The sequence below is a fragment of the Otolemur garnettii genome, unplaced genomic scaffold (assembly GCF_000181295.1).
Source record: "Otolemur garnettii isolate 467f Iridium unplaced genomic scaffold, OtoGar3 scaffold00110, whole genome shotgun sequence".
NCBI lineage: Eukaryota > Metazoa > Chordata > Mammalia > Primates > Galagidae > Otolemur > Otolemur garnettii.
Window position 1 is genome coordinate 6,979,170 of NW_003852505.1, and position 14,924 is coordinate 6,994,093.

A 14,924-nucleotide genomic window follows, 5' to 3' on the forward strand; every position below is an offset into this window, starting at 1 on the left:
CTCCCTAGTAGCTGGGACTATAGCATGTGGCTAGCACCCTAACCACTGACTATGAGTGCCCAGTCAAGCTTCAGTATTTATAAAGAAAAGAGGACACCATCCAAGAGGTATGTAACCCTTATATATCTTTAAAGCTCAAATTCAAAAATTAATTATGCTTTAAGGATACTATATACCCCCTCAAAATAAACAAACTGTTTCCACTAGATAATCAATGTAATAAAAGTCCAATCACTGCCCAGCAACATAGTCAACAGTGCAGTAAGATTTGTCATAAGAAGATATACAATGCATATACCACATTAGTCACATACTAATGGGTACAAAATAGGTAGTCAAAATAATTAAAAGTGAATTAACAGGCTCAGTGCCTGTGGTTCAAGCGGCTAAGGCACCAGCCACATACACCTGAGCTGGTGGGTTCAAATCTAGCCTGGGCCTGCCAAACAACAATGATGGCTGCAACCAAAAAATAGCCAGGCATTGTGGTGGGCGCCTATAGTCCCAGCTACTTGGGAGGCAAAGCAGGAGACTCGCTTGAGCTCAGTAGTTGGAGGTTGCTGTGAGCTGTGATGCCACGGCACTCTACCCAGGGTGACAGCTTGAGGCTCTGTCTCAAAAAAAAAAAAAAGTGAATTAACATATATAACCAATAAATTTAGTGAGTTAACATATATAGTCAAATATAACATCTATTCTTTAAAAAAATCTCTTTATGGGGCAGCACCTGTGGCTCAAAATAGTAGGGCGCCGGTCCCATATGCTGGAAGTGGCAGGTTCAAACCCAGCCCCAGCCAAAAAACTGCAAAAACTGCAAAAAAAAAATCTCTATGTATTAAGCTATCAAGTATGTGAGCAACTATTCTACTTGAGTCTACAACTGTAAGTAGTCTTTCAGAATAATAGCAATCTCAATGCCCTAATACCATCAGACGTACTCTATTGAATTTCATTTATGTATAATTTGCTATGAATACCTTTTGCCTGCCTTTAGCTGATTGGCCACATATTGAAGAAGACCAGCAAGATCAATTGGATATTTACGAAAAACTGCACCACAGAAACTAGCCAGACCTATATGAAAAACAATAAAAAATAGGAGTAAGAACAGTTTATAAAAGAAAAAGCATATATTATATAGCTGATGCCATTGAATACTGTTATTACAATTAATAACAACTAATGTTTATTGAACATACATGTGCTAAGCACTGCACTAAGCACTTTATGATGATTTCCTCAGTTAACCTGCAACTATCATGTTAGGTTGGTATAAAGCTATTGGTGAGGTGAATTCAGAACAGATATGTCACATAACTTGCTCATGGTCATGTACTCAGTATAAAGTAGAGCAGTGATTCAACCTATGTAGCCTAATTCCAAAATCTATGACATTAGAACACACGACATTAGAACACAATGAAATCCTACAGATGACTCAGAAACTTAAAACAGCAGAACACCCACCCCTTGGATGTTGGAGTCAAGAAAAAATTCTCTTTTTATCAAGGAATATGCTACTAGTTGTAGAGGGGCAAGGAAATAGGCCAAATACTGTAAGATCTATAGGGAGATAAAAGACTGATTTTAACCAATAGTCTTTATCATTAATAGAGAGGAACCCCAGTCAATAAAAGACTAGGAGATCCTAGTAAAGTCAAGTACTCTATAGCTTATTCCACAATTTTTTGTTAAGCACCTAAATGATACCGGACAAAACACAGGTTCTTCCTTCACACAGCTCAATCTAGTGAAGGATATAGAAAAGTAAACTGAAATAACTATAAGTAAAAGGTTCCATGGGAATACAAACAGAAAGCACCTAATTCAGACTTGTGGGTGACAGTATTAACAGGGAAAGCTTTCCAAGGGAAGTGATCTCTAAGCTGAAATCTAATAAAAAATAGAAATCTAAAAAGAATGGAATGTGGGAGATAACTAGCCATAGAAGGGTATTCCCAACAGAAAAAATAACATGTGCCAAAGGACCATATAAAGTGTAAGTAGTTCAGTATTAATGGAACCTAGAAGACTGGGAGAAAAGAGGCTAAAATAGTGATTAAGAAACTTTTTTCAAAAGAACTTTACTCATGTGACTTTTTAGAGATTTCAGACTTTAAAGGACAATAGGGAGCCACTGCAAGATTCAGTTACAAAAAAACAAAAAGATTCAGTTACAATAGGCTGAAAGATACAATAGCTTGAAAGAAAAGAAACCGGCTGCTAGAAACCAAAGGCATTTTGAAAAGAAAAGAACTGTGGCCAGATTTTTTGGTTAAACAGCCAAGTTTTTTGTTCTTTTAAGATGCCTGGAACCTTAGGATGGAAGAGGAAGAAGTAAGACTAATTCCCTTAAGATCAACTCCTCTAAAATAATGTTAGTTAAGGAGAAGGAGATTTTCACCTCCCCAGTAATGCTTATCCAAATTCTATTATAGTCTCTTGAATTACAAAAATGAGTAACTATGATATGAACCTCCTTACACAGCCAAGTGACTTGATGTAGAACAAGATGAGTAGCTATTCTCAAAACTCGTAACAAATAAGCTCTTAAACATCTGCAAACATAGGTAATAGAACGTATAACTGGAAAATTACTACAGATAGTAATTTCATCTTTGGAAAAATAAAAACACTTACTTTGAAGCCAGCTTGAGATGGTTGTGTCATCATGTTTCATTCTCTCCTTTTCTGGATTAGCTAAAGCTTCAATAATGCAATCTTTCATACATTAAGGAAAAAAAGTTTAAGCCATTACATCTCTAACAAAGACTCTTAAAAAATAATATGACATATCTTTAAAAAAATGATTGTTTGCTTCAGGTTATTAAAAATTATTGAAAAATACACTCATTGTAGTGCCAACTTTCTTCTTTAGCCTCCTTCCCATCTTTTAGCAAGCAAAGTAGATTTTACCTATACCAAGATTTTTGGTAAACCTAACATCTCTCCTTTTATACTACATAAAGACACACACAAACATATACATTCATTCACTCTCAAACTACTATCAACTGGCCATACTTCAGATCTGCCACCTGAATCAACCTCAGATGGTTACTAAAGGAACTTACAATGAAAATAAAATGTTTACCATTAAGATTTATGAAAAGTAAAATCTGTGTATTGCTTCACTTGAAAGGATACATGCCAAGACATCGTAATTCAATGAAGTGAGGTATTTCAATGAATCTACTACAGGTGTTATTAAGTTATCATACTTCTGTATTTGTGACAAGATCTGAAAGATGGAAACAAAGAATAGATGACATTAATCAAAACAGGGCTTTTACTGCACCAAGCAATGGCTACACTTCTTGTTTTTCAAAAGGAAAAAGAATGCTTATAATTAAAGTGGTTCCCTTGGTTTTCATTGTTCAGAAGTAGATATCTTATAAACTGAAAGGTTAAATTATTTGCTGGGTAGAAGCAGAGGGGAGACTCATATCTGGCTTTACTGGATACAAAGACAAGTACCCTAAACACTGTGCTACACTAATAAACTGTGTCAGCTATGTTTTCAAAGAATCTAGATATATATTTAGTTTATTTTTATAGCTTCCAATTTGATTTTATGCTGCTGGTATTTTACAGAATCTTGGTTGTAACAACTTTCCAATTTGGTATAAAATTTCATTATATAAGCCAATACCAAATATGAATAAGACTTCAGAGATACTAATAAAATATAATGCACTAATCACAGTCTTATTCTATAAGAAACTGCACTATGTTCAGGTTCAATTTAATAAATGCAAGACTGACTCAAAAGGTGATTTCCTATCATTTCCTGTTTATATAAAAACTACCATTCTATTGCTGCCTTAGAGAATATTTCAGGCTACCTTCACCAAATAGAAAATAATTCCAGGGAGTCTAAACTTGGGATTTTGACATGACAGAGGCTAGTCTCATATCAAAGTGCTTTAGAAATCTCTTTCTAAATATGAATAGTGTCACATCTGAATCACAATCAAATGTAATTCAAATGTTTCCAAAAACTAAAAACAAGTAATGCTTCTAGAAATCAAAATGTGGTGAACAACATTAGACTATCTATAATAGTAGCACTGTTACAAAGACCTAGAAAAGTAGGTCAATGTGTTAAACATATTGCATAATAATTCTATTTTAGCATAACCTTATAATGCTTCATTTGCTAACCTCATTGTATTACCACCTGTGTTGATCTTAAAACAAAATAAGAAATCCCTTAAAATAATATTAACCTCGAAACATACATAATCAAACAAAATGGTTGGATTGCTGTGGCTCAACTTCCCAATTTGTCTTCCAGAAGGTTTCACATTTTCCTTTGTTAAGCGCCTGCAAAAGAAAAAAAAAAAGTGTCAAGGATCACCTTAAGTAACATTTCTCCTAACACTGATAGCTTTGTTACATCATGGGGGTAGGAGAAGCAATTCTTTTCCAAATGTCATAAATAATCACATTCATCATATACTTTATGACAGGGCATGAGCTATTCTGGTTAGGTATTCTCCCAGAAGGTATTGAGATTTTATGTTAAATGCTTAACATTTATAACATAAATTATACATATCAATATATTTCCACTTTATAATAATAGTCTAATAATCCTTAAAATTCTTAATGTACTCCACGGGTACATAAAACTCTTCTTATAGAGAATAATAATTATTTTATATTTAGAACTAATTTTATCAGTTTAGGGATTAATATATCAAATTTGGTGTAACACAATGAAATAGCTCACGCCATATGGCTCAGTTACCCTAACAGAGTAATAGCTAATGCTGCAATCCTGAGTATGGAAAGTTCTCTGCTTCATATTCAAAAAAAAATTTTTTTTGAGACAAAGTCTCACTCTGTTGCCCTGGGTAGAGTGCTGTGGCATCATCGTAGCTCACAGCAACCTCACTTTTGCTCAGGCTGCTCTCGAACTCCTAAGCTTAAGCAAACACCTGCCTTGGCCTCCCAGAGTATTGAGATTACAGGCATGAGCCACCAAGACTGGCCCTAAAATAAATATTTTTTAAAAAATAAGTTCTGTTTCTTTTCTTCCTCTCCATTTTTTACTCTGTTCATTCTTTGACCAACATTCTGCAAATGCGTATCTATGAAATTCTCTGTTAAAAACATTAGACAAGGTGGGTACTTGTAGTTCAGTCAGCAGGGCGTTGGCCACATACACGGAGGGTGGCAGGTTCGAACCTGGCCCAGGCCAGCTAAAACAACAATGACAACTACAACATCACCAAAAAAAAAAAAAATAGCTGGGCATTGTGGCGGGCACCTGTAATCCCAGCTACCTGGGAGGCTGAGGCAACAAGAGAATCATTTAAGCCCAAAAGTTTGAGGTCGCTGTGAGCTGTGACGCCATAGCACTATACCCAGTACAACAGCTTGAGACTCTGTCTCAAAAAAAAAAAAAATTAGACAAGATTTTAAACTATTCTGATGCCATTATTACATAATAAATCTAGAAACCTGAAAAAGTTAGAGCGACAGGAAGAAAGTGTTTGGGAATGAAAACATAATGAAGTAAATTATAAATTCAGTTTATAATTCAGGGAATGGGGTTACTCTCCAAGTGACAAACTTGCTATAATTATCTTAAGAAGCTTCTTATGACAAAACTGACACCATCAATAAAAATTATTTTATTGTCACCTGGCTCCCTTTCCCATTCTCCATGGCCAATTTGTTTTCTTCCATTTTGTTTCACAGAGAACAGACACCATGAGTTTTAAACATTGGCTATACAGTATTCTGTCCTGCTTTCAAACTTAATCCTGCTATATCAAGTGCTTCCCCTTTACTTGCTAAGGCTAACTTCTCTATGTGTTTTAGTTCATTCCTTTCTGTCTCATCACCCTGAAAAAGGAAAAAAATAAAAAACAAAAATTAAAGGAATATTTTCTTGACTATGTTATTCCCTCCAACTACCATGGTATCTGGCATATGGAACACAATGAGCATTGGTAGAATTACTGAATGCCCTATAGCAAGCTCATGTTTTCAACAAGGGACTTTTTTTTAATAGACACAGGTCTCACTGTGTTGTGTAAACTGGTCTTAAACTCCTGGCCTCAAGCAATCCTCTCGCCTTGGTCTCAAGGCACTGGGATTACAGATGTGAGTGACCACACCCAGTCCAAGACTTTTTACTACCTATCTTTTTATATTTACTAAAATTTAACTGTTTAAATGTATGTACTAGTCAAGAAAATAGATAATTAAAAAAAGGAAAACCATCATAGCAACATAACCAAGGGGTGTTGAATAGCATTACATGCATAAGGAAAAGTGGTAGCACAGATAAAAATCAACTGTGTCTGGCAGCTGCTGCTAGGGAAGGCTTCACAGAGGTGACACTGGAGCTTATTCTTTAAGGATGTCACCAGATGGAGAGGGAATAGGTAGGTGAGGGAAAACCTGTACAAACAGGAAACGAAAAAAATGCAAAGGAAGAGAAGCTAAAGAGATCATGGTATACTTAGGAAAACATAAGTAGGCTCAGTACAGTCGGAGGTAGAACTGGCAGGAAATTAGGCTAGATGTAGAGAGGGACAGATCATGGAAGATCTCTTGCTTACATAACCCCCATGCCATAAAGCTTAACATATAACCTGCAGGCAAAGGTCAGCCACCAAAGGATTTTTATGTAAGAGAACATACAAATCACTGTAATGTTCCAGATAAAAGAACTAAGGTATGGGGGTGAAGAAACTAAATGAGACTGATTTAAGGAATTTAATAATATTTAATGTATCATAAAATAATCCACACACCATTCTTAGTTTAATGTCTAGCACACATAGTAATGGCTCCACAAATACTAGCTGCTGTTGTTAAACTCAAACTGCATCTGGAGAATCTTTCAGATGCACCAGATCTATTATCATCTCCTCCCATAACTTCCCCAGGGTGAAATCATTCACTCTCTCATTGATCCCCCCATAGCACTTTGGACCTACTCTGTAACAGCACCTATTAAACCAGACTGTGATCACGTACATGCCTGTTTTCTCAATGGACTATGACCAGAAACAGTATCATTTAGACAAAGACAATATTATCACATACTGTTAAATCTAGCTGAGCTAGAAAATGAACTACTTTTGATTAGATCAACCATACCACTACCATGAATTTATATAACAACTGACAACAAATAATTTTGAGAATACTTGCAATACAGCAGTGTATTTTAGTATCTAAGATGATTCTAATCTGAAGTATACAATTTTCGTAATTAAACTCCACATAGTCCACCTGAAAGTAGAATTAATATCACTCTAATGTTTTTAAAGATGTTAAAATGAAAGCACACAAATAGGGAAAAATTGATTTGATTCGATTTTTTATTTTGATTTCAGTTCAATCAACTAAGAGTTGGTTCCCTATGTAGATAGTTTTACATAATTCCATTAGAGCTTCCTAAGAGATTAAAAATATTTATTATGCTCACTTGTGGCAGAGCACATTCCTAGAACTCTACCTTGCACAAGCCATTAAATGTAATATGCAAATTGAGCGAAGGCCACAGCATGCTGTCTTTTAAAAAAACCCCACCTTATGTGATGCATTAAAGAGGATTTTTATTAGATTTTTGTTTTGTTTTGTTTTGTAGAGATAGAGTCTCACTTATCACCCTCAGTAGAGTGCCATGGCGTTACACAGCTCACAGCCACCTCCAACTCCTGGGCTTAGGCAATTCTCTTGCCTCAGCCTCCTGAGTAGCTGGGACTACCGGCGCCTGCCACAAAGCCTATTTTTTTGTTGCAGTTTGGCCGGGGACGGCACCCTACCCACTGAGGCACAGGCACCGCTCAGATTTTACACCTATATAAAATGACAACTATGAAAACATTAGCTTGGTAGTCAAAATGAGCTAAAACCATAATTGATAGTCATTCTGCCATATATCATCAGCTACAACATTAGCAAATATTCGCAGGCTTTCACAAAACTGAAACTCAGATGTAAGTTAATTGAAAGAAAGTGAAACAGATCTAGACATATTTTAAGTTAATATGAAAAAATAAATTAAAACTTACTTCATGATATATTTAGCTCTGTCTATTGTTTGAGCTTTAACTTTTACTAAAAGTGGGTGACTGTTGTAAGTTTCATTCTTCCACTGGCCATACAGACGGTATCTTAAAAAATGATGAAACAAAAATTAGAAAAAGCTGAACACTCAGCAGTTAATATACTAGAATTATTAGTCATTAAAAACATGAAAATATATGTATTTACCTATGCTGATACGGAAATGTTTTAAACATTCCCCATAGTTCCTCAGACATACAAGCATTGCAGTCCATCAAAGAAAGAGATGGAAGTAGTACCTGGTCAGTAATGCTAAGTAAACAGCTAAGAATAACTTCCTAAGAAGAAAGGAAGAAAAATTATTTCAGTAAGAAGTCCATATTAATCCACTCAACAATAAATTTATGACAGCCTTGGGAAAAACAGCATTTCTTAATCTCTTAATATGCAATATTTAACTCCCCACTCCCATCTCTGCCCTTAATACAATGCTTATTTGAGTTTCTCCATCTAAGACAGAAAATGAGGTGAGGGAAGGAAAGGGGTAGCAAGGAACAAGGGTCTTTTATCCTTCTTCCTTTCTCAACATATTCAACCTCACACACCTTAAAAGGTAACTCTGTATGAGCTGCCAAAAGCCACATTCAGCATCTACAGTATAAAATAGTTATTCACACAGATGATTAAAGTGTGTTCACAGTAAAATGTATAATTTGCTGTACTTAGGCAAATTTGATTTTTCTAGTCTCTTACCGTTTTCTCTTTATCTTCTTGTTTGCTTCCATCAGACTGAAACTAAAGTTAAAGAAATTAGTAAAATGCAAAAAGGTTAAAATTATATTGTCACAATTTAGTTTCTCATTTGAAAAATATTTGACTTGCATGTGGTTGTGAATTGATTTCTTTTTACACACACAAAGTTTTTTAAATGTACCCTGTTGTCAATTAGCATCTTTAAATTTCACTTAAAATTCATGGATATCAAAAATGATGTAGGTTAGAAATTTAAGTGTCAATTTTATAAGCCAATCTTTCTCAACCTCAATCATCACAATCCAAAGCATCTTAAAACTAATCTATTTATCATAAAATTGTAACCAGCACCATAATTTTATGATAATACATGTACATTTCTCTAGAGGTTTCCTCTACAGGATTATTAAAAATCAAACACTAAAGCAATGAAAGCAAAACCAAAATTAAACACAAAGAAATGTAAAGCTATATTGTAATTCATTACTACCAAAGCCCTGACTAAAAGATAAACCCAAAATATTAACAACATTGTTGACAAAGACAAAACTATTGCTTAACTTGTAAACTGAAGGAAAAGCCTGGGTCCATATTATACTAATGATTTGCAGATGGGCCCTTGAAGTGATGTTTAACAACATGAATGAATATTCAAAATGAAATAGTGATACTTACCTAAAGACAATCTAGATTTCTGGGAAGGATATAGCTCAATGTCAAGTGAGAAAAGAGGAAACACTAATATACAACTAACAAGCTTCTTATTTCTTGGTAGATAAGGGTATGTGTTTTAGAGCTTGAATAATTTAATGGATATTATCACAGGAAGGTCAAACACATGCTACATTTTAACATAATGCTAATTTGGGGCCTACCATGTTACTTTTATAGGAAAATACATACATTCACTTTTTTATTTAATTGGCAGGTGAAAAAGGTATGGTTCCCTTTCACAGAAACAATTTACTAAGTCAACGTATATATCTATCCTGGTCAGCAAATAAGGAATTGGATTAACAAGGAGTGGTCTGGTTGAAAAAAAAGCTACCCAGTTTTCTAGGGGGAAACACATAATTCTGGTGGCATACTGGTATACACTGGAAGGTAGAAATATAGGAATGCCATCATAAACTAGGTTTATGATATATTATGTTGGAGATTAAGGCAGCTAACCTACTCTTTTCCTGGTATACTATGAATCAAAGATACAAAATAAAACCACACATGGTTTTTCCATAAAAATAAAACATTTTCTTAGTTACTAAACTGTTCTAATTCCCTTTCTAGGTAACTCATATGAGTTTCTAATGTCTGTGTGTCAGTTTTTTCAATTTTATAAGAAAAGTTTAAACAGAAAGAAATATAGGAAGTAAAGTGAAGCCATCTAGATCAGTAAGAGGCCTTCCTATCAAATTCTTAAACATAGAAAGGACATACAAAAAAAATCAAACAGTACATGCAAATAAAAGCAATTTTGTTTTTATTTGGCAAGTAGATAAATTCCATTCTCTTGATGCTTTCTGAATTTAATTTGCTCTTTAATTCAGAGTAAGTATGATACTCTCCTTTCATGTAATACAATACTAAAAGTTTCATTGCATGTCAGATGGAAAAAGGACAGGGACAGAAATGAGGGAGAGGGAACAAGAGACATTCATTCATTCACGCATTACTAACTAGGCTCCAGGCACTGGGAATTCAAAGAGGAACAGGACAGAGTTCCTATCTTTGAGAAAATGACACCTCTTAAAGATTAAAACTATTCCTGCCAATGTACTATTAGCAAATGAGTTTTTATGCCTACACAGGCCATCAGCTGAATGGCCCAAAACAGGTTCCAATATTGCCCTATAAAAACAGAGTAGTTAATGAGGCTATATAACAGAACTGGACACACACAAAAAATGTAGGTCTACCACAAAGAGACCTTTTGGAGGGTCAAGGAATAAATAGAGAAGTTATAGATATAACTAGATAAATTTTGTATTTCTAATGACCTATTTTTAGTACCTCCAACCTCTAACTATTGCAAAGGTTACTTAAGACAACACCTTGGCTCGGCGCCTGTGGCTCAAGCGGCTAAGGCGCTAGCCACATACACCTAAGGTGGCGGGTTCGAATCCCCAGCCCAGGCCGCCAAACAACAACGATGGCTACAACCAAATAATGGCTGGGCGCTGTGGCGGGCACCTGTAGTCCCAGCTACTTGGGAGGCTGAGGCAGGAGACTCGCTTGAGCCCACGAGTTGGAGGTTGCTGTGAGCGTGATGCCATGGCACTCTACCCAGGGGGATAGCTTGAGGCTCCATCTCAAAAAAAAGAAAAAAATGAGACATGAACAGAGAAAATATGAAAGCAAGCAACATAAACGAATGGGATACTGAGTAAGAGAGAACATACTATAATGATAACAAGATAAGGGTAACCACAACTGTCACAAGAAACATAACAGAAACAACAGAAGGCACATTATATATTACAATTTGCACCCCCCACCCACCCATAGGTACCACAACACATTTAGGCCTAAACATATAAGACGGAAAACTCCCCTACTCCGTGACAGGAAGGAGACATCTCCTTTGGTCAAGAAAAAAAGTGAAAGAGATAAAATCATGAAGGAAGAAAGGCTAGACAGGAGAAAAAGGGATGATACAGAAACTCCAGGGCCACAGTCTGCTCTGACACGTGCCCGTTCTTAACCTCCTGAACAGTGAAATTTTGCTTTAACAAATTTTGCTGCTTGCTACTTAAAAACTATCTCTTGCTTTCATTCTTCAATTTTGAGAAGACAATAACCAAGGAATTTAACAGCTGATAACATCCAGACAAATGAATTAAGATGGCAGAGTGAGGCATATACATAGAATCTCTGTCCTCCAATCCCTAACTCAATGAACAATGTATGCTTTCTTTAATGCCCGAAAATTCATCACCAGAAACCAAGCAAGAAAAGAGGAACCTATGCCATTAACTTCAGGAACAGGGAACCCAAACAAGATTCTAGTACCACAGATAATGTAATATTGCTTCTGCCTCTAACCAATCCCCAGAAGTAGTAGTGAGCAAAGAAGGTTAAGTCAATAAAACCTTTTAGGCAAGGAATGTGGCCTGCAAGATAAGTACTGCTTTAGGAAAAACCCTTCTGAGTAGAGGAACAAGCCAGGTGTCAAGTCTTACTATCTTATAAAGGTATTGAAATTAGATGTGTGAAGAAAAAAAAAATAAATGAATAAAACCAAGAAAGTTGGATACACACTTGGTTGGGTGTGCCTACTATAGGGTAGGTAAAAGGATCTCCAAGGAGAAAACAAAACTGAAGTCCTCTGAGGGCTATACTTAGCCTCAGCCAAACTCATTTACTCTCCTATCCTAGACTACAGAAAAAAACTGAAAACAGAAACCAATATTCAAATAGTAGACGTGGAAGGATCGGGGACTAATCACACATAAAGTGAAAAGGGTATGAAGATCCACTCACCCTACATAAGAAAGAATATAAAGTCTGAACAAAGCTACCCACATTAAGATAAAAAGAAAGAAATGGCAATTATGGAAACATAATGCAAAAACAGCATATAAAAACAAAATGAATTTGGTCTGGAAGAAAGTACCATACAGAGGACATAGGTAGATTCTATATATGGTTATAGAAAAAAATATTGAAAATGAACTCAAAACAAGAAAAGCTTAGAAATAAATAGGATGAAAAGGGAGATCCCAGAGAAAAACATAACAAGCATTGCTAATACAGATATAATATAAGAAATGCAAAATTTAGAGGACCTATCATTTCTTCACTTTCAGATGTACCACATTTGTATAGATAGCAGAGCATGATGATTTTGACCTTGGCCAGATCTGAAGCCAAAATGCAAGGAATGAAATCACAATTCTGTCTCCATACTAACTGTGTGACCTGAGACAAGTAATACAGAGAAAAAAGGATTCAATGAGGATTAAATTAACTAATGTAATAAAGCAGTTAGAATAGAGCATAGCACAGAGTAAGAGCTCAATTAATATTAGTTACTACTATCATAAATAATCCATTAAGGTCAGCTGGATACAAAAAAAAAAGCAACAAGGAATTTATCATCTTTAACTATAGTTTCTGGCTTCCAGGTTCCAGATTGGCATGTAATATGCCTGAATTTTGCCATTCTGTCTTCGCAGGTAAAGAGATGAACAAACTGAAAAATCAGTAACTCTTCTTAGATCTGTAAGAAAAGTGAGGTCACAGGGCAACTCACTGCCCCCCAAATTAGAGAGACAGGTGGGCAAATGCAGAGAGTCACAGCTTACAGGAGCATAAACTTTTGCAGGAACCAGTGCCCAGGATAGAAAACCCCAACTATAACTGATGAATTGCTGGGTGCTTTGTATAGACAAGTCTGAGAGTAGAAAAAAAACCGCAGTGGGACCCAGTCACAGGTGGGCCCTCCCCCACATACACACTTCTGAGTTTTACCACCAACTCAGGCTGGTCTTAAGCAAGAGGAAGGGAAAACAAACCATTTTAAAATTTGCCAGAGCATTCTCTAACCTTAAGAGAAACCCCTAACCTGCTGGAGTTTTATCAGACCTTAATTGACCTGGGGGAAGAGAAATACCCAAATCCAGCCCATTCTAATCATCCTATCCCACCTAAAGGGTGGGAAGGGACGAAAAAACACTTGTAAAATTCACAATCCAGTGGCACAGGGTCACTAAGATCTAACTATAGGACTATAACGTGCTTTCCCTTTCCCAACACCCTACCACCGCATTACTAAAGACCCATTTACAGCAGTACCTTTCACCTTTCATCATATCCAGCTAGCAAGAAAAAAATGACAAAGCATACTAAAATACAAAACAGTTGTGTACCCTTTAATATTCTGAAATTTAAAAATATATATAGCTCTTAAGAGACACCATTTTAAAAAGACAATTTGAAGCATCAGAACCAGACTCAGACATGGCAGCAATGTTGAATTATTAGGCCAGGAATTTCAACAACTATGATTAATATACTAAGGGTTCAAAAGGATAAAACAGATTCCATCAAGAACAGATGGACAGTGTAAGATAATTCTTACACTATAAGAATTCTATAAGACAGAAATCTTAAGAAAGAATCAAAAAGAAATGCTATAGATCAAAAACACCATAACAGAACAAATGAACTCTGGTGAACTATTAGCAGACTGGACATGGCTAAGGAAAAATTTCTGAGCTTGAAGATATGTTAATGGAAGCCTCCAAAACTAAAAAGCAAAGAGAAAAAAGACTGAAACTGAATAAAATATCCAAGAACTGTGGGACTTAAAAAAAAAAAAAAAGCTAACATATTTACCATTGAAATACCAGGATAAGACAGAAAGAAAGAGAAGAAATATTTGAAGAAATGATGACTGAGAATTTCTCCAAATTAATGACAGACATTAAACCACAGATCCAGTAAGCTTAGAACACCAAGCAGGATAAATACCTCGCCCAACAAAAACTACACAGAATCATGTTACCACATTAAAACTACACGGAATACTATGTAGCCATAAAGAAAGATGGAGACTTTATGTCCTTCATGTTCACATGGAGCTGGAAAATGTTCTTCTTAGCAAAGTATCACAAGAATGGAAGAAAAAGAATCCAATGTACATACCCCTATTATGAAACTAATTCATACCTTTTATATGAAAGCTATAACCTAATAACAGCCTAAGAATACAGGGAGAGGGGAGGGAGAGGGATGGGGAGATGGGTGGAGGGAGGGGGATTGGAGGGATCACTTCTGAGGTTTATCTTACAAGGGTACAAGTGAATCTAAAAGTAGAATGTGAACATTTTAAAACAATAACTAAGAAAATGACATGAAGGCTATGTTAACCAGTTTGATGGAAGTGTTTCGGATTGTGTGTGAAAACCCCACACTGTACCCTAGAAGTGCATTAATGTACATAGTTACCATTCAATTAAAATTAATTAATTAATTAATTAAATTTAAAAACTACACATATAACTACAGGAAACCAAAGATAAGAAATCCTTCTCTCATCTGGCTTGGCGCCTGTGGCTCAAGTGGCTAAGGCGCCAGCCATGTACACCTAAGGTGGCGGGTTCGAATCCAGCCCAGGCCTGCCAAACAACAAT

General features: G+C 35.7%; 1 protein-coding gene across 7 annotated transcripts in view; it reads right to left on the reverse strand.

Annotated features, from left to right (window-relative positions):
- The window catches only part of THOC2 (THO complex 2), a 128,522-nt gene that overhangs the window by 32,979 nt on the left and 80,619 nt on the right, over nucleotides 1–14,924 (reverse strand). For all 7 annotated transcript variants that reach the window (XM_023517396.1, XM_023517397.1, XM_012809661.2 and 4 more), the window contains 7 exons: nucleotides 8,791–8,832; nucleotides 8,245–8,375; nucleotides 8,043–8,144; nucleotides 4,242–4,326; nucleotides 3,148–3,241; nucleotides 2,641–2,721; nucleotides 978–1,074 (listed from right to left, as the gene is read on the reverse strand). In XM_023517396.1, the coding sequence (XP_023373164.1) occupies nucleotides 978–1,074; nucleotides 2,641–2,721; nucleotides 3,148–3,241; nucleotides 4,242–4,326; nucleotides 8,043–8,144; nucleotides 8,245–8,375; nucleotides 8,791–8,832 (632 nt within the window). The remainder of the gene's footprint in view (nucleotides 1–977; nucleotides 1,075–2,640; nucleotides 2,722–3,147; nucleotides 3,242–4,241; nucleotides 4,327–8,042; nucleotides 8,145–8,244; nucleotides 8,376–8,790; nucleotides 8,833–14,924) is intronic.